The sequence below is a fragment of the Balaenoptera ricei genome, chromosome 15, assembly GCF_028023285.1.
Source record: "Balaenoptera ricei isolate mBalRic1 chromosome 15, mBalRic1.hap2, whole genome shotgun sequence".
Classification (NCBI taxonomy): Eukaryota; Metazoa; Chordata; class Mammalia; order Artiodactyla; family Balaenopteridae; genus Balaenoptera; species Balaenoptera ricei.
Genome location: NC_082653.1, coordinates 84,335,679 through 84,355,802, shown reverse-complemented (window position 1 = coordinate 84,355,802; position 20,124 = coordinate 84,335,679). Strand labels below are relative to the sequence as shown.

The following is a 20,124-nucleotide window of genomic DNA, read 5'->3' as shown; positions in this document are numbered from 1 at the left end:
CTTACCTTTACAGACAAAAGAGATGTGTGATCTCACCCATCTTTATAGAGACTGTAGCACGTCCATCTCCCTCCAAATGGCTTCAAACTTATTTTCCCTCATCGAGGAGTCTTTGCACCCTTGAAATTTGCCCTCACAATGTACACCGGGGTTCCTTGAGGACAGAGGCTGCATCTCACCTATTGTTTGCTTGTTTGTTTGTTTGTTTACATTCTGTAGCACCTATTACAAAGTTTGGCACAAATTAGCCACTTGAGACATTTTATTTTTAGTTAAAAAAACTTGTATCTGGGGACTTCCCTGGCGGTCCAGTGGTTAAGACTCCACCCTTCCAATGCAGGGGGAGCGGGTTCGATCCTTTGTCAGGGAACTAAGATCCCATGTGGCGTGGCCAAAAAAAAAAACCCCAAGAAACAAAAAACAAAACAAAAAACAAAACCCTTGTATCTGTGCCAGGATTCCTGCCACAAAGGCTGAGATGACTTACAAAAGGAAAATGTGCAATAAAATCATCACAGTTCAGGAGGAAGGAAACAGGGCCAATTAAATGGGGGAAAAAAAGTGACAGTTAAGGACAAAAGAAGTCAAAAGGCAAATCAAAGGCTGACGTAGTTGCTGTGCACAAGCCTCTTATTTGGCTCAGAGCTTCCTGGCAGGCAAAGTAAAGAGGGAGATGCCATCAGTCACATCTGTCTTGTTGTCAGGGACACCAGATATCTCCCCTTTACTGCATCAGATCTGCTCTCAGCCCTTCTCCAGGCCAGTCTCTGTCCCACATAGTGGCGCTGTATGGACCGTACCAGCAGGTTCCTGTGCCCTCCAGCTTCTAGCTGGGTTCACTCCATGCAGAGCTCTGGCGTGAGATCAGAGGAGAGAGGAGAGTGAGGTTGGACTAGTCATCTCCCCCTCCATCCCCAGCTCCTCATCCTTCAAGGTCAAGTTGCCTTGAGCTGGCTGTCCTCTCAACTGAAGGTCATCCCTCCCTCCCTAGCTCTCTCCCCTCCTGGGTCTGGTAACTCCTTCTTCCCTACTCCTTCCAGCCAGGGGTGATAGCAGCTTGACTGCTGTTATCCACACCTTTGTAAATAGCTCCGTTGTAAACAAACCCTCCTAAAATGATCCTATTTTGAGTGTGCCATCTGGATCCTGATGGGACCTTGACTGATACAATATCCATTTCTCAGGGGAAGCAAGCTCTTTTGGCCCTAAGTTTGAAAATAAATGTCTCATGTGGAGTGTGATCTAGGAGATAGGGAATGGGGGTGGGTGGGTGGTGGTGGACGATATCCCCCCAGCAAAATCAGCAATGAATGTCAATGGAGTTTCCTTCATGAGCGCCAAGAACATCTTATTCATTCATTCAACAAATAATTCTTGAGCACCTATGATGCTCAAGATGTTGGGAATTACACTCATGAACAAAATGCAACCCCGTGAAGACAGCTCTGTAAGAGGAAGAGCTACTGCATCCCCGTATATGGTCTTGGGAGGGTGGTTCTCAAACATCAGCATCAGATCCCCCTGGAAGGCTGGTTTAGACACAGATCACTGGCCCCGCCCCCAGTTTCTGTTGCCGGAGCGCCAGGCTGGGGCCTGAGAATGTGCATTTCTAACATGTTCCCAGATGATGCTGATGCCTCTGGTCTGGGTACCACACTAAATTCTGATGCCCAGATCCCAAGGGTGGCACATAGAAGGCCTCTTGGGATGAGCATATTCTTCAAACCCTCTATCAGTAAGACATCTTCACCTTGGCTTTTGTAGGCCACTTGGGGCTGTATTCTCCAGCCAGTGTCCAGGATGCTAAAATTAACCACTCTGAGTTAACTGGGGCTTGGTCATAAGAAACCAGGGGGATGTGCCTTTATGAAAACAAAGGCACCCATTCCAGGAGTCTGACTAGCGTGGGAGTGCTGAAGGATAAGACCTAAACCTTCTAAGTGTCTGAATACCCTCTTCTGTGTCCCTTTACTCTGACAGAGACTGCCAACTCTCCACCATATCTGCTGTTCCTTAATTCCCCAGTAAATGAAAGCCCCAATTCTTAGCTGGCCACACAGCCACCTAGAAAAAAGCCTACATTTCCCAGCTTCCCTTGCAGGTAGGTATGGCTATGTGTCTAAGTTCTGACCAATGAGTTGTTTTTTTTTTCAGTGCATTCTCAGCCCATGCTGCTTTATTGCCAAAATATATATATACACAGGTGCAAAGTTTCCAACTCTTACAGCAGTTTCTTTTTACAGCAAAGAATAAAATTTCTTCTAAAATCCCAAAGGTGCGTAGATTAGAAAGCAAGCTGCCTTCTGTAAAACTTCATTCAATGAAATTCTTTTAGCATTATCTTATATACCAATGGGGCAATGGAGAAGATGCTGAACAGCAAGTAAAAGTTTTTTTTTAATTGAAATATAATTCACGTACCATAAAATTCACCCTTTTTAAAGGGAATTTCAGTGATTTTCAGTGTCATTAACAAAGTTGTACAACCATCACCACTATTGAATTCCAGAATGGCTAATGAGTTTTAAGTTTCCAGGAACCTTCCCTGAAAGATAGCTGTGACAAACTCTTTGCCCCTTATTTGTCCTTTCTTCCAGTTTGTAATCTGGGATGTGAATATGATGGCTGGAATTCCAGTTGCCACCTTGGACCATGAGGATGGGACCACACCCTAGGGATGACAGAGCAGGAAGCTGAAAGGAGCCAGGACATCTGGGGCCTTCATGCTGCCAGGACTGTTTGCCCAGACTTTTAAATGAGAAAGGAATAAACTTTTGTCTTGTTTAAGGCTCTCTAATTTGGGAGTCACCGATATTCACAGCTGAACCTAATTCTAACTGATAACCAGTAATCTGATGAATCAGCCTGGGTTCTTAGTTGTAACCACAGAAACTAATTCTAGCTGGTTTGAACAGAAAAGAGATGTGTTAAAGGGTGCTAAGTAACTCACAATCTCCAGAAAGGCTGGAGAACCTGGCTTGGAGTCTACACCACCAGGAACAAGCCCAAGCACACTACAGAACAGGTTTAGATGGGAACCCCGTTAGAATAACATTCCCTTTGATTCCCTCCCTGCTTCAAAGTGGATATGCCTGCTCCCATTTCTAGCCTCTTGACTAGGCACCCGTGCATCTGACTTGTGGAATACAGTCACATGGCAGGGCCCTAGCTTCAAAGGAGGCTGGGAAAATGATTGGCAGCCTCCCATGGCTGGCACTGGGAGCCAGAAAGAATGATAAAAGGCCACGACACCCATCTCTGGCATTCCACACAGCTGTTGCCAAACCAGAATCTCAGATGGCTTTTCGCTGCACGGAGCCTCTGATTTATGTCTGTGTGGAGGGGATCTCTGGTGGACAGGGGCTTATCTCTAGGATTTAATCAGCCGCACCTTTTAATGCTTTGCATTGCCTGTCACTTTGGATGTAATTCAATCTGTGTGGTGCCTCTTGAAATTCACCTCCGTCCTTAGGAGAAGTGAATGCATGTGTGGCGAGCTCCTACGGGGCACAAGTAACTCCTGATCCAGCAGAAAATTCCCCCTACAACTCCTACTCCGGAGTTCCGGCTTTCTCTTCTTTATCCCTGAGAGGAGAAGGGCTCAGGCTTCACGACCAGGACAGAGGAACTGTCTCGCTGTAAGGCCTGAACTCAATGCAGATTCTTCATCCACAAAGAGAGCTTTGGGCTCCATGCTTCTGAAGACCCTTCCAGCCCAAACTGATGTTCTGGGCCTCAGTGCTGCTGCATTTTCTAAACTTCCTGGGGTCCCTCCGGGATGCAGGTGTTGTTGACACCAAGGACCGGGAGCCAGAAGACTTTCCAATTGGCCTCGTCTCCTTTTCTATGAAAATGCCTGCTTGCTCAGCAATTCCACTTCTGGGTATATATACACCCCAAAGAATTGAAGGCAGGGACACGAGCAGATATTTGCACACCCATGTTCCTAGCAGCATTATTCACAAGAGCCCAAAGGGTGGAAACAACCTAAGTGTCCACCAACAGATGAGTGGTCTACCCTTACAATGGAGTATTATTCAGCCTTAAAAAGGAAGGAAATTGACACCTGCTACAACGTGGACCAACCTTGAGGACATTATTATGTTCAGTGTAAGAAGACAGTCACAAAAGGACAAATAGTACATGATTCCACTTATATGAGGCACTTAGAAGAGTCAGATTCATGGAGACAGAAAGTAGAATGGTAGTAGCCAGGGGCTGGGGGAGGAGGATGGGGAGTTATTTAGTGGGGACAGAGTTTCAGTTTGGGAAGATGAAAAGGTTCTGAAGATGGATGGTGGTGATGGTTGCACAACGATGTGAATGTACTTAATGTACACTTAAAAATAAAGTGTTGCATTGTATGTCATATATTTTACCATAATAATAATTTGAAAACGTCGGCTTGCTCAGAGCCCAGTGTCTTCAAAGACCCTCTCTGCTGGATCTCACTAGCAGGGCTAAATCCAAGTAACCTATTGCCAAAACATCCCATCAACTCACTCAGTCCATAAATAATTGTAATCAATACAGAGAAAAATAACCAGTCAACCCTTCCCTGTTCTCGCATAAGGGAGACAGCACCCGCTGAGCCCTCAAACCTGACTCGTGGAAAAGTGGCGATTTCTGCTTAGATATTCCAAAATCTACATAGGAAGTCTTGTCCCCAAACAATCCAGCTCATGACTCCAGCTTCCTTCTGAACATAGACACACATACCCAGATTTGAATAAAGACATAACAAATAGAATTTCAACTCCATGTATCTATACCTCGCACAGGAACAATGCAGAACCAAATGGAAAAGCTACCCGCCATCACCAGACAGCAACAATCTTTCAAGTCAAATTTAAAGAGAATACATGGAACATAGCCAACCACCCCACCAAAAATAAAACACTCCACTGCCCTCAGCCGATTCAATTATCTCTCTAAAAAAGGGCTTTTTTTAACACCTCCCAGCAAGCAGCAGATTCAGCGAGTTGGTGAGGATAACAGTACATAATCAAGCAAGTAGAGCCCAAGGTGTAAAATAAAACGCGGACTGGCTCGGCCAGGAGCAGCGGTGCCCTCGCACCATGAATATAAATGTTTAGAAATGGATATTATCGTTTTACTGTCATCTGGAATATTTTCCTCTACGGAAAGCGTATTTTAAAAATTCTTCACGATTCTCTACTTGGGAAGCGATGCTGGTGACCAAGTCTCTGTCCTTGACAGGATATCACCGAGTCGAGTCTGTAAAAATCCACCAGCTTAAAAACAAAAATAAACACACAAAGAAAACAATCTTCCCTTTTCCCTATAAAATAATTCGGGCTCATTATAGAAAAGTGAGAAAATACCAAAAAAAAAAGAAAGAAAAGAAAAGAAAAGAAGAAATGAATAAATAAATAACGGAAGAAAGAAAAAAATGAAGCATCCATAGTTCTACCTTTCAGACATAAGCATGTTAGTATTCTAGTGTTTTGGTGATTTCCGTCTAGCCCTTATGAATATGTATGATATGCATATGAATATGAACATGAGATTATGCTGCCTCCTTTAACTTAACATGGCAACATGGCATTTTCCCTTGTTAACACGGTCACTCTGGTCTTGATCCCCTTCTTGCCTTTTAAGGCCTTTTGGCCTCTGTCCTCTGGATGGACTCTCTCTCTCTTGCCTCGCACTTCCCTTTCTCATCCAGCCTTACTGCGATGTGATTTTCCGCTATTTATGCCTCCTCACTGGAGTTTCTGTGCTCGGGGCCTGTGCGAGGCCATCAGACCCTTCTGGGCACCCAACAGCCAGCCCCGCTGGACCCTGGTTCTCTGGCCAGGCCTCTCATCAGCCAGGGCAACCTCTGCATTCAGTCTCCCCCGCCTCGCCTCCAGCTCTTTCACCAGCCTGGATTTAAATGGCTCAGGAGTCCTCGGGTCTTTTCCTTGAAATGCTTTCTTGGAGGGCAAAGGGGTTTGCAATTGGTTTTCCCCACGGGAATCATTAGCTTCCACGGCTTCGACTCCATAGCTATCTTGATAAGAAGAAAGTCACAGGTGCTTGTTCTCAAAGGAATCTGGGGCGTGGCTGAGCACGACCCACATGAACACAGCAGGAGCAGAGGAGGACGAAGCCTGGGTCCAGGGATGCCCGGAGACGTCCCTCACACCCACGCCTGACACTCCCAGAGCAGGAAAGCCCCGTGTCCAGCTGAAGAGCTGCTGGAGATATTTTGTCTTCTCAAGACCCAGGACAGACCTGGTGTCGGTCCCTGATGCCCAGGTCCCCTCTGCCCCGTCCTTCCTCTGGGTCTCCGCCAGCCCACCCAGCCTGGGACGAGCCTTACCTGTCCACAGATGGCAGCCTCGCCCTTCATGAGGAAAGCTGAGCAGCTGGGACAGGGCCCATCTCCCCCAAGAGGAAACAGGTGTGAGGAGGGAGACTATGGCCTTGGACCCAAGTGAAGCCCATGGCGGAAGGTCAGCCTCCCTATGAGCCCTTCCTGCTGCTGATCAAATATCACCCCACAGCCTCATCATCCGCAGGGAAAATGAAGATGCCCCAATTCCCACATCTGTAAAATGGGCACGGCTCCGACCCCCAGAGGGTCATTCTGGGATGTCATGAAGTAACGCACCATAAATGCCTGTGTGTCACCCAGGACACAGCTCCTGTCTGAGCATCCTGAGCAGAATCTGGCTTGTCTGTCCCTGGAATCAGAGAGAGGGACACACACTTGCCCCCCGGAAGAGCTGTGGTTTATGGTTACAGCCCAGATGTGCAAAGAGCAGCGAAAAGACCTGTTTTAATCAAATCTGGCAACTTTAAGAACGACCACACCTCCCTCTGCTAGTAAGTAATACATTCACTGAGCAACAGAGGAGGAACCACACGTTCAGGCCCAGCCCGTTGGCAGATGTTGGAACCGCCCTAAGCAGCTTCAGGCTCAAGTAGGTGGGGCGCGGGGAGGTGCAGGAAGTCACCTGGGCCTCCCTGACTTGGGCTCCGGCAGTCGAGGTGGGGGTGAGGGTGCCGCTGGTGACCCGAGGCTTCCTCCTGGGCGCTGGGCCCGAAAAGGAGCACGGGCAGGGTCAGGCACCAACTGCAAACAGCGGCCTGTGCTTCATCTGGGTGACTTTGGCCCCAGGTTCCGGCCAGCTGGGTTCTGGCCGAGTCGATTCCTTACTTGTCCTCGTCTTTGGGGTCCCGTGAAGGCCTTGTTTCTCCGACATCTGGGGGCAGACAGACAGAAAAAATACGGAAGGTTCCTGCTTCTTCCGCTCCACCCTGGGGCACCAAGGGCACCTCGGATGGGACGGGGTGGCATTGCTGGGGGAGCCGCCCCAGGGGTCCCTCTGCTCTGAAGCTCCCAGGCCTCGCTTCCCAGTGCTGAGGAAGAGCCAGAGGATGGTGTGCGTCGGCGGATGGGTCCAGGCGAGGCGCCCGCCCGCCCGCCACCCTGTGCCCACGTGCCAGCCCCGCCCTGGTGAAGCTCCCCCCACCCAGGCTGGCCCGGAGGGGCTGATGCCGGCGGCCACCCCTGTACGGCAGCCTCAGCTTTACGGGTCTGGGCCAAGGGGAGCTGAGTCAGGAGGGGACCCCAAAGCAGCCTTGGCGCTCCCTGTCCTAGGACACCACCCCCTGAGGGCAGGGCCCTCATCTTGTTCACTCTGGTGCCTCAACCCGGCCCGACACACCACAGCCGCCTCCAAAGTGTGTTGACATCACAAGTGAATGACTGGTGAGGAGCAGACGTGAGCAGTACACACGCCCTGCCCTAGAGAAGCCCTCGGTCCACAGACACGGGGGAAGGAGTCAGTAGAGGGGTGTGGAGAGCAGCCCAGGTTGCATCAGCAACAAGAAGGAAGGGCCTTCTAGATGGAGGGAACACCTCTGAGGTGAGGGGTCGGTGGGAGTGGGAGAGAGGCAGGGCAGGAGGAGAGGCCAGCAGAGGCTGAGGAAGGCCTGCTGGCCAGAACAGTGGGAGGCCCTTGGTGGACAAGTGCCACTGATGCCTTTCGGAAGAGGACTGGCGTGTAGACCTTCATGCAGGAAGAAGACGCTGCAGAAGGCGGACTGGGGCAGATGGGAGAGACGGGGGAGCGACACAGAGACCGTGAGCTCAGCCGGGGACCCAGCTGGGCAGTGACGCTCAGGTGGGAGCAGAGTGGGCGTGGAGAGACGCAGAAGGAGTTACAATAAAACCCTGTGACTGGCTGCATGAGGATAAGAGGGCTAAGCCTGCACCAGATTTTCCTGGAGAAGCTTCCAGGGGAGAGTGGATGCACATCTGGCCCCGCCTTGGGCTCACCCTGCAGACTGAGGTGGTGCATTGGCCGGACACACGGACATCAGCCCACCTGGGTCCTGACACGCCACGAACCCACAGCCATTCAACAGTGGTGGACGGAGATCCCACTGGCGCCGGGCACCTTCTAGCAGTGGGGATGCAGCCGAGAACTCAACAGGTAGGGGTCCCTACATGGGACTTCTGTTCTAGTAGAGGGCAACAGGCGCTAAGCCTGAGCACAGAGAGTGAAAACTACTCTAGGGAATGACGACGTCGAGTAGGGGGTCAGACAGTGACAGGGACGGGTCACCAAGGGAAGCGACAAGCAGAGGTGTCCATCATGCTCTCTGCCCAGTGCAGTGACTGACTGCAGCTGATGCTCGGTGAATACCTGAGGGTCTGACTCAGGAGCAGCCCCGCGGGTGCTGGCTGGACCCACGGGAGGGAGCCACCAAGAATCCTCGCAGAAGATTGAAATAGCTGAGAGTCGGTTTCAAGGATCTTCCGATACTCTGAGGGGTTGTGCAGGGCTGAGAAGTGGCTGGAGAGCAGTGGACAGAGCTGGGCTTGGGTTCAGGACATGAGCAGCCACCAAGGGGGCGGGGCAGCAGGGAACTGTGTGCCGGGATGACGCAGCTGCCAGCATCACCTTGGACCTGGAAAGATGTGCTATATCCTGGCTGCTGGGGCCCCAGAGGGCATGCCTGGTCCAAAGTCTTCATAGTGGGAGGTGACCTTCCTACTACCAAGATTCATATCATGGGGGTTTCTCAATATGGGAAGGAATTCAGCTTCTGGGCAGGCCAAAGAGAGAAAAAAACCCGAGTGTTCATCCCAGGAGGAGAATCTGTCTTTCGCAACAGATTTATTTTATTGAGCAACTACTGCCTTCAGGGTAGTATTTGTTTCCCCACCTCCTCTCTTCCCCCATCCCCACTTCTGTCCCCGCCAGGAGGCATCCCCTAATAGGGCCTCTCACCTGAGGGGTACGCATAGGGCAATTTGGCTCACAGCTCATATTCACAAAAGTCCTTCAATGTATGCTTTTGACATTATTCAGTTTTGATTTTGAGATTCGCAAGGACCCTGGAGCCAGGCTGCCTGAGTTTGGATCCTGCCTCTGCCACTTACTAGCTATGTGACCTTGGCTAAAGTACTTAACCCCTCTGTTTCTGTTTCCTCATCTGTAAAATGGGAATGTCAATAGCTTACACCAGTCACAAAAAGCCACATATTGAATGATGCCATTTATAGGAAATGTCCAGATTAGGTAAATCCATAGAGACAAAAAGTAGATTCGTGGTTTCCAAGGAGTAGGAGGAGGGGTGCAATGGGGAGTGACAGCAAATGGGTACAGAGTTTCTTTTAGGGATGATGAAAATATTCTAAAATTAGATAAAGTTTAAAGAGTTACCATAAAATGCTTCGAGCAGTACCTGAACTATAGAAAATGATTTCTAAGTCATTGTTAAGTAAAACTCACTTCCAAATGAAGGCATTCACCCTGATGAGCTTGGGAAAAATATGCTCATAATGTGATTTTAAAGTGGTATTCCATTCCTGAATCTCACTGTCTGTTGAGTACTTTTATAAATCCTGTAATTATCTTGAGGATAGCATTGTTCATTCATTCATTTTTACCATAATGGGGCCCCACCTCCATAAATGGGTGGTGGCTCAGGGCTCTGAAAGGCCACCACATCTGGCGAGCTGTCCTTGACTCAGTCAGCTTTAGACAGAGGATCTAGAAGGCAGCAGAAGGTGAGGACTTCATACAAAGGCATTTAGAAGGAGAGCCGAGGATGAGGTGTGTGGCCTTTGTTTCATTGGCAGAGAACTAGGAAGAGGTGATTTCCAAGCTGCATGGTCTCTTTATTTGCTCAAAGCTGAATTAAAGTAATGCAACCACAAAAAGGATTCAAGTCAGCAAGCGGCAGTCATAGAAACCCTATAGAGGGTGCCCTATGGCAAGACCACTAGTGCGCATAACAAGTGGCTCTCTGGGAGGAAAAGAGCCTTTATTAGTAATGTTTGCCAATTTCCATGGTGTAAATACTCAAGCTATAGACATGATATCACTGGAGTCAGAGTTGGCAAGAGTTGTGCAGTAGTACAGTATTATATAGCATTTCTGCTATACTATATAGCTACAACAGATGTAAATAACCTTAAAGCATAGATAACAGTAAATGTAGCAAAATAATTGACTTTTTAGTATTTATAACCTTTGCTTTTTAATAACAACTTTGAGATATAATTCACAAACCACAAAATTCACTCCTTTAAAATGGATTTTAGTATATTCACGGAGTTGTGCAATGATCACCATTATTTAATTTTAGAATATTTCCAACACCCTCCAAAGAAACCCCATACCTATTAGCAGTCACTCCCCATTTCTTCCCTTGGCTCTAGGCAACCACTAACCTAATTTCTGTCTCTATGGATTTGCTTAATCTGGACATTTCATAAAAATGGAATCATACAATATACCTTTCATGACTGGCTCTTTTCACTGAGCATAACGCTGAGGTTCATCTGTGTTGATTGGTCTCACTGAGGTTCATCTGTGTTGTAACATGTATCAGTACTTCACTCCTTTTTATTGCTGAATAGTATTCCATTACAAGGATATACCATATTTTGTTAATCCATTTATCAGTTGATGGACATTTGCGTAGTTTCCACCTTTTGGCTATTATAAATAATGCTGCTATGAATGTTGGTGGACAAGGTTTGATGTGGACATATGTCTTCAATTATATTAGGTGTATATCTAGGAGTAGAATTGTTGGGTCATATGGTGACTCTATGTTTAACATTTTGAGGAACTGTCAGACTATTTTCCAAATCGGCTGCCCATTGGCACCTCATTTCCTAAATTTTTCTTTTACGTTTTCAATCAGCCATCTGCTGTCACTGGCTCAGGAAGCTGCAATGTTAAACAATTGCCACTGATCGTTTTCAACAAACTGGGGGTAGTGCTGTTTGCACTAAGGGAGTTCTGAATCCTGTCAAATAAAGACAAATCCTGAGAATGATGCCTTTCTAGGGAGCTGCCTGACAGGTCAAATAGTGACAGTTTTCTGGGGATGCAGCTTTCGGGAGAGCTCCAAACCTGTTCTGTCCCCTCCAGTAGCTTAGCTAGGCTGTTCATTTTCACAGCTACCATGGTTGTGAGGCTGATGTTTTTCAAGGCTACCACGGAGATGGGAGAGAAGAATGTGGCTACAGCAAGTGAAAACACCACAAAGCTCACTGTTCTTACTGAGGTCAGCCATTTTTCTTTAATAAATACTCCTTGTGTTGTTGCAAACCTTTGGCTAATTTCTAGAGTTCTGAAGAAGTTGATTTTGACAATTTTTGCTAGTCTTCTCATTGCTTTCCTTTCTGAAAATGCTTCTCCTTATTACTTTTGTTTTTAATATAATTAATTTAATTGCAAGTTTATATAAATTAATTTTCAACAATGGCTGTGTCTAACAACTGGCATGCAAAATTCCTGAAGATTTAACAATTGGCTTTCACAAGCTGGTACCAGCTGGCTCCAGTATACCACTGACAGGACCCTCACAGATGCACCCATTTGGTCCAGCTCAGCGCTGCAAACATTTAGGGAACTCGCTGAGTGCCAGATCCTCAGAGATGCATGCTCATCCAGTACTAAAGTGAATCCATATCCCTTGAATCCAGCCCTCAGCCAGAGCTTGCTGGCAGGACAGACAATGCCTGTAGAATCATCCAAGTGATGGCTTGGCATGCAAGAAAAATTGGAAAAGGCCGAGCACAGGTGAGAACAGCTATAGAAACACTGAAAGATATTGCTTCTCATCTTAGGGATCTAATCCCAAATTGTGCCAAAGGTTGTTTTCTGATTCCTAGAGGAAACTAAACAAAGCAAACAAGTTCTTATTTGCTTTATAAATTCTCTAACTGGACGTCTTCAAGAGAAGCACTGGGCAAAGATGTGAGCAGGGAGGTAGGTGGTAGGTTAAAGGTTTCCATTAGACACCGTCCAAGGAATGTGCACCTTAACCCTTGCTCTGTGAAGTGGAAAGGAAAAAAGTTTTTAAAAAAACTTTTCAGCTGGTTGAATAATAACGAAACCTGCTTTGGGATTGTGGTCTGACATGTGGTCGTTGGAGCTCACTTTAATTATGATTAACAACCACAAGGATTATGAGGCAGGGCTTTGGTTGGGCCAGCACTGCTGCAAACAAATCCAGTGACTCCCCATGGGAAACAGTGTGAGCATTCCCTGGCTTTCTCAAACTCAAAGTCCGGAGCTTCCTGATCCAAGGAGAAGCACAACAGGGTGATTGTGTCTCTTTTCCAGACCTTTGCCTTCCTTTCCTTTCCCACATAGAGATCAGCAGACAGCCATATACACTTTAACCCAGTACTTCCACATTCCAGCTATTTGTTTACTTAGGTGTTTGTTGGCTTGCCTTAATCATTCAACAAATATCCCCTGGGCATGGTCCATGTGTCCACACGGGGTTAGCCCCCCGCAGAGAGCTGGCATTTGGGATGGACATTTGAGGAGTCCGGAGAATTGGGGAGGCTCCCCCGTGCTGCCCCATCTGATAAGATTCAAAACAGTCCCTCTCATGCACAAACTGGGCTATGAGTGCATTCTCCGGAAGAGCCCAGCATTTTCCCAGCCTCCAGGCTTCTCTGATCGTTGTCACTTCTACCTGGAAAGTATTTTTTTCTCTACCCTTTCTGCAGAAGGATGCTCTCCTCACCTGTTGGCTGGGTCTTGTCACTTGGTGGGGAGAGGCGGGCACCCGGGACCAGGCACCATTGCTTTGGAGAATTCCTACTGGAGCCACCCCCAGCTGACACGTGCCCAGTTCCTGTCCTTGGGGAGCTTATAGTCACAGGAACAATAAAATATGGCAGCTGGGCTAGCAGTCTGTCCAGGGCCAGGGAGGGGCACTGGGAGCTGCTAGTCATTTCTCCTGAGGTTGGGAGAGGCCTTCTTAGATGACATCATTCTTCAGGTGAGTCTCCACGGTGGAAAGGGAGTGTGCCAGGTGGCCAAGAAAGGACAGGAAGGGCACTCTTGCCAAGAGGAACAGCTTGAGCTCAGGAGCTGAATTAGTGGGTGCGAGGGGAGAGGTATTCTATTCTTGTTGAATTGAAATAAAAAAGCCCAAAGCTCCTTGGTGGCTGATAGGTCAACCTAAGAAGAGTCTAAAACGTCTGTTGCAAGTAAAAAAGGCAGAAGGCAAAACAGGCCTATTTTTACACGTTTTGAAATACTGAGAAAAAAATTCAGAATGGATTCTGGATGCTTTTCATTGTCTTCTTTATACTTTCCTTTTTAAAAAATTGTAAAATAATTGCTGGCATCACCTGCTGCTCACGCACTTCTTGGTCTGCAGGGGGCGCACCGGCGGCCACCCTCCCTCAGCCAGAGTGATGGGCGGGGCCTCCCAGGCGGGTGTGGAGCTGGCGATTGGCGGGATGGGCTGTCTATCACGGCGTCCCGCCCCCCCTACGTCACATGACGCAGCCCATCATGGCGGTGGGAGTGCGGCTGCGCTGGCCCGCGGCTCCGCAGAGCTGCTACCGTTGCTTCTGTTGAGAGGCGGCGGCGGCGGCGCAGGCGGGCGGGCAGGAAGGATGGTGTTTCTGTGGTTGGAGCGGTGGGTGCGGACCAGGATCTGGGCTGAGGTTTGGCCGAAACGACGTGTGCTCAGGAGCAGCCGGCGCGGGTGCCGCTGAGGCAGCGGAGGGAGGCAGGACTGACTGACGGACGGAGGAACGGAAGGCAACCCGAGAGCCAGTCTCCGGGGCCGCGCCGTGGGCGAGATGCCTGGGCCCCCGCCGTTGCTGCTGCTACTCCTGGCCGCCGGCAGTGCCGGGGCCGCGCCACTTCCGCAAACAGGTGCAGGTGAGCGGGCCCGAGGCAGGGACGGGGCTGAGGGGACCGGGCTGCGGGGCCGCTGCGACGGGGGTGGCTGGGAAGGAGGCTGCAGGCCCGGTCTGGCCTCGGCGCCGAGAAATCGGAGGGCCTGCCGGGGCGCGAGGCCCGGGGAAGCGAGTGATTAGGGAGATTTTGCAGCAGGGACGTGTGGCGGGGTTGGGGGGGGGGCGCGGGCTGCCTCTCGAGGGCCGAAGCGGGGGCGAGGCGATGCGGATGGGGCTGGGGAGGACTGCGAGCGGGGCGGCAGCGACCGACCCCTCCCGGGGTAGACTGCAGCACCGGCTCTGGACCTGTTGCCTGAAGGTCCTCAGCCTACATCCCTTGCCGGCAGTTCTGCTTCCTTTTCCAGATGTCACCTGCCTCCTGTGCTTTTCTCACATCTTATAATAAGAACCGTTTCTTAGCCCTAATCATACTTAAATGCAAATGACTTGGAGAGCTGCGCAGAGTTTCCTTCGCTCCCTGTAACTTGTTCTGAAGTTGTAAATTGATTTTTAGACGCTGTGCGTTTTATTCAGATTGAATCTCTGGGGATGAGAAGGAAACCACTCTATAAATATCTCTACTTTAGGAAGCCAGTGATTAGAGTAGCAGCCTTTGAATAACTATTGACAAAATGGCCCAAGGGTGATTGAAGTTTCTATTTTAGCTACGTCAGTGTGTGATTTTCTTTTTTTCTCCCCATCGTTTTCGTTTGTGGATTATTTTCTCAGATAAAACTTCAGTCCAGGAAAGCATCTCAAGTTGGATAATTTTTTTTTTTAAGGAAAAAAATAATCTAGGCCAATTTGCCATTATCATCTGTTGCTTATCTTTGAAATGAGGAGAGACTGAAATTTCATAGAATCATGGAATTTTAGAGATGGGAGAGACCCTAAAGAAAATTTAGTCCAATTTCTTTCGTTTTGCAGTTGAAGATAGTGAGGCCCTGGGGGTCAAATGACCTACCCAAGGTGACACAGCTAAATTTTAGGAGGAACCACAACTAAAACCCAGGTCTTAGATTCCCCTAGCTGTGTGATTTTTCTGCTTTACCACTTCAAGTCTCATATTAGCTGTTTAGAATACCCTTGAGGTCAAGAGTTATTTTAGAATGATGTTAATTGGGTGCAGAATGTGGAAGGTACTGTCCCTAGTAAAGACATATTTTTCAAACACATCTCCAATGGAAGCTAAATATAATTGTTTCCAGAGGCACACCAGGTTATGTCATTGAGTGCCCTTTAGTTGGGTATAAACTGTTATCATTGTACCACGTAGTGTATTGCTAAATTTCTGCCACTGCCTTAGATCAAATATGTGTAAGGTGAATTCTGTTTTGTGACCTGATAGATAAGAAGAGTGAATATTATGAGGAATGTATAGGCAGCCCAGGTAAGAGTCACAGCAAGTACCTGGGAAATTATAAAAGACTGTAGGGAGAAGTGTCGATGTTGATATTGAAACATATTCATAGTGAAATTGAAAATTAGCACTAGAATAGGATAGTGGATAAAGATTACATATGTGAAAGGGATTCAAGAAGTTTCCAGATGACTTTGCTCTTAATCGAAGTTTTACATATTTTGTAAAACAGATTCTATTTAGGAAACTTTGGAAATGTGTCCGCTTATAAACCTTTTTTTGGCCAAACCGTGAGGCATGCAGGATCTTAGTTCCCCGACCAGGGATTGAACCCGTGCCCCCTGCAGTGGAAGCACGGAGTCTTAACCACTGGCCCACCAGGGAAGTCCCTATAAACCTCTTAATGTGTTTATTCCCTTCTTTTACTATTTCATGGAGGTATGAATCAAAAAATTGAATTTTTTTTGGAGTGTTGTAAAACAAAGCAATCAAGAAAATTAATCCATAAATAGAAATATTAAATCTTGGCATTAAAAAAATGTAAAAAACTATTTGGTGACTTGTAGCAGCTTTTGTAGATTTTCCCTTTGTAGATTTTCCCTCATGTTCTATTGCTTGGAGGGTGTATGGTGAGACTTGTGGCCTATGGATGACAGGTACCTACTAGGGTTAAATTATGTGGAAAAGATGCACAATCACACATAGATTTGGGAGTTTTTATTTCCATTCAGAAGAGATTGTTAATCCTGGTAATGGGGGTAGATTCTTGACCAAGAAGAGTAAAGAAACCTTTGAGCTAATCCTGATAAGTGAGTTCGCTGGTTAAGAAAGAGGAACCCCTCTGGAACATACATAGTAGATGAAAGAGCAGTTAAACATTGAAAACAGCTATCAAGCTTTTGATTATCTGGGGGCCTGTACTCCTTACGAAGGGAGAGCTGGCCATTTTCAGATTCAGAGTAGATCCATTGTATATGGTCTTTGCCTCCTTGGCCTTACTCTGCTTAAAGTTCAAACTGGTTAATACTGCCTTGGAGAAAGCATAGCTTATCAACAGTAGGTTGGAAAAAATACTTGAATTGTATCCTTTGCCAGCCTGTTTGCATGGGGAAATGAGACAGTTAACTGAAATTCAGCATTTAAATCGAAGTTCATTTATCCCACGTTTCTTTGTCATCCAAAATCATTTCTAGGTTCTAAAGTTGAAAAAAGATATTTACCCATTCAGTCATAATAAGCTTTGTAAATATGTAGATTGCCTTTGCCCATCAGGCAAGAAGGCATTTCTAGGTTGAATTTTGGGGGGAGAATCTCTTTATCACTCTGAGAGTCCCTTATGTCCTCCCTGGGGGGGGGGAGGTCTTTTCCTGAGAATCTGTATTTCTGCAAGGGCCCTTGTTATATAGACTGAGATCCTGCTGGTCCTCACTTAGGAAGCTTACGTAAAGAGAGGAAGTCCACTGTTTCACACACAGTTCAGTTACCAAACTAAGATTACAGTTAAGAAATTCTTTTTCTCCAGATCACAGTTATCAGACCTTTCTTCTCTTGGCAAATATTTATGTGCCTTTTGTAAGATTCTCAGAATTCACATCATAAAGAAAGATGTTGTATGCGTGAAGGCATTCCTCTAAGTCCACAACTTGTTATTAATATTAGGATAGTGGTGAGACAAGGAAACTCACTTCTATTGTTCTGTGGCATATTAGGTCACAGAGTACAGAGGAAGCTTTTAGCAGTTCCAGATAAAGGACCTCACGGAAGTCTGTGAAGCCGGTGGGACTCAGCTACTGATTAAACAGCAGCTTGTGAAACCGGGGCTTTTGTTTTAGATTAAGCAAACAGGCTTGTATCTTGAAAAAGATTTCTGAAGTAAAGGAAGTGCTTTCTAAAGTGTGAATTTTTGTGTTTATTTTAACAGCTTCTGAGAGCTTTCCATGCAAATTCTTGTCAGGATATATGGCTCTAAGGCTTGAGATCTGATTTAGACCCGGGAATGCTGTTAATTGCTTTCAGTTGGTGATATTTTGGGGTTAACTAAATATGTTCATTTGCATAGTAATAGGAAATCTGTCCAGCAGCTTTGTAGCTAATCAGCATCGAAGTTATCAAATCTCTACAGTTTTGCTGATATCAATGTGCTGACTGTTCACGCAATTCTCTTGAAATTTAGAGTCCTTGGGCCCTCTGTGCTCCCGTGGGCTGTGTCACTTAGAACAGCTGTACGTATAATGAAAAACACTTTGTAATGTAAATGTCATGTAGGGGATAGCCAGGGTTCTGAAACTGTTAAACAGACTAGTCCTCAAAAAAGTCCTTGTAGGTGGACATATAAAAATAATCCACCTTTTCAGCTCAGTTGAGAGTAAAATTCATGAACCAGTCACAGGAGGAGCAGGCGTTGTGGCCAGAGCTTGGACTTTGGAGTTAGTCTGGGTGTGAGGCCTTCCTCTGCCACTTTAAAGCTTTTAAGACCTTGCCCAGTCACTTGACCTCTCCAAGCTTCTTAGAATTCAACTATTAAAAAAGGATGATGATAATATTTAAGGGGTTGCTGTCACATGATAGCCATGTCTGCTACAGGTTAGGACCTTGGCAACATAGATTCCTTCATTGCTTCAGATTTCTTTGTAAATTGGGTGGGTTATCCTAGAATTGACTAATGGTGGGTGGTATGGCTCCAAAGAAGGAAGTCACCGTGGTAGCTGCTTATCATGGAATTGCCTAGAACTTATGGATGTAAAAAAATCTTTGTTTCTCAAAATAGCAAATTATATGATGGGTGAAGATCCTTTAGAGAGAAATCTGGCTTATTGAAGTATGATGTATAAGCTGGTAGTGTTACTTCTTGAAATTCATAGTCTTGGGGAATTATGCTAGAAAACTTTAAGATGATCTGGATTAGCTTGCTTTTATATAATAAACCTGTTTTTGGACATCGAGATGACTAAAGCTCTTGCATGTGAACAATTGCTGGTTTTAATTTACTTAAAGGAACCACGGGCAATCTAAGTTTGGTTGATCCCAAACAAAATTGTATACTCGCAGAAAGCGTCCCTGAAGGCAGCCCGTTCACCCAGACTGTGGTAGGACCAGCACAGGGCTGAGGCTTCCCCTTAGAAAATGTCATTCGGAGAGGCGAATGTGACAGACTTGCTTTCTCTCTCTCTCTCTCTCTCTTTTAAAATTATGTATTTTTGCAGTCCTCTAGCGGTGCTTCACTCTTTGAAATTTTTATTTATTACTCAGACACGAGGAAAGGAATACTATAGAAAGGAGAAGCTGGACAAACGTTCCTGGTCTAAAACAAACTACTGTATCTGGGGTGGTTTTTAGATTCGAGTTTCTGCTTTTCTGTGAATCCTCATATGAAGACGCTGTAAGAAAGCTGAGGAGATGTGGTAAAACCTGTGTCAGAGCAAAATGTTGGAGTGAAGTATTTTTAAGTTGTAGTAAATGACTGATTGGGAACCATGCCTTGGCATTACAGTTCTTTGCTGCAAAGAACAGGCATATCAGAAAAATAACCTCAGTATTTCAAAAGAAGGTTTTGTGCAAAGGTTAGCCCAGTGCAGAGATTCCAGATTTCACTGGACTTTATTGTGATTCAAGTGGGCAACATGAGAACAGCTGATGCCGAGTGTCGCAGGTGCCTGAGACACACAACACGGTGAGCGCCTTTACTTCTCTGAAAGCCTCTGCCCTCCACCCTGACTGCAAAAGAGCGCTTCGTACTCTTCTGCCTTCCTGGGGCTTCAGAGGGGTGGTGGTAAACCTTACATTTTATTTTTAACAGCTTGGCAGATTTTGCATTTTACTATATTATATGTTTGTTTTAAAAGGCTTAAATTCCCATCACCTCAAACAGATGTGCCACGACCAGGTGCTATGGTGCAGCTGGAGTAGCTCTGGGCACCCGGCATCTGACCCCAGTTTGGGAAGCTTTGGGCAGGGAGGTCATGGCAGCTGAGTTTCTGCTGTCCCAGCCTCCGCTCTCCCCCTCTCATGGCACTTTCTTAACAGCTAAATTGATCTGCTCATAGTTTGCAAAATATCCTGTGTAGAGTTCCATCTTCCAGCGCTTCATATTCTGTTTGCAGTTGCCTGACTCTTCCCCTTGTATCTTTTAAGTGCTGTCATCTCTTTCTTTGTCTTTTTTTTTTAACCTCTTTGCAGCCCCAGTTTCCCTACTAAGACCTTTCTCCTTGCCCAGGCTTGGTGATTGCCACCCCTAATGAACTCTTAGAGTGTTTCCTTGTGGGACAAGATGTTCCAGGGGATGCAGCATCAAAACGTGGGAACTTTCTAATTTATTTTCATTTCGCCCTTAAAAATTTTTGACTTATGTGACTTTTGAGGGATAGACTGTATTGGTACACTAATGCATTTGTATGACTTGTAAATAAATTAACATGAAATGGAAGGACTACGAAGAAAATTTACTGGTGGGTTGCGTCATCAAAAAAGGTTTGCGTTTGTTGTACCAGCCTACCACTTGCACTTAGCAAATACCACCTGTTTCTTTAAGTCCTGTCTCTTCACCTGGATTGTAAGCTCTGTGTCTCATCGCCTC

At 46.6% G+C, this 20,124-nt stretch overlaps 1 protein-coding gene across 3 annotated transcripts in view; it reads left to right on the top strand.

Annotated features, from left to right (window-relative positions):
- The first annotated feature begins 13,803 nt into the window (after positions 1-13,803).
- Positions 13,804-20,124, top strand: part of LMTK2 (lemur tyrosine kinase 2) — an 86,375-nt gene continuing 80,054 nt past the window's right edge. For 2 of the 3 annotated variants that reach the window (XM_059896626.1, XM_059896625.1), the window contains exon 1: positions 13,804-14,174. In XM_059896626.1, the coding sequence (XP_059752609.1) occupies positions 14,093-14,174 (82 nt within the window). In that variant the 5' untranslated portion in view covers positions 13,804-14,092. The remainder of the gene's footprint in view (positions 14,175-20,124) is intronic. The other variant, XM_059896627.1, reaches the window with a different exon arrangement.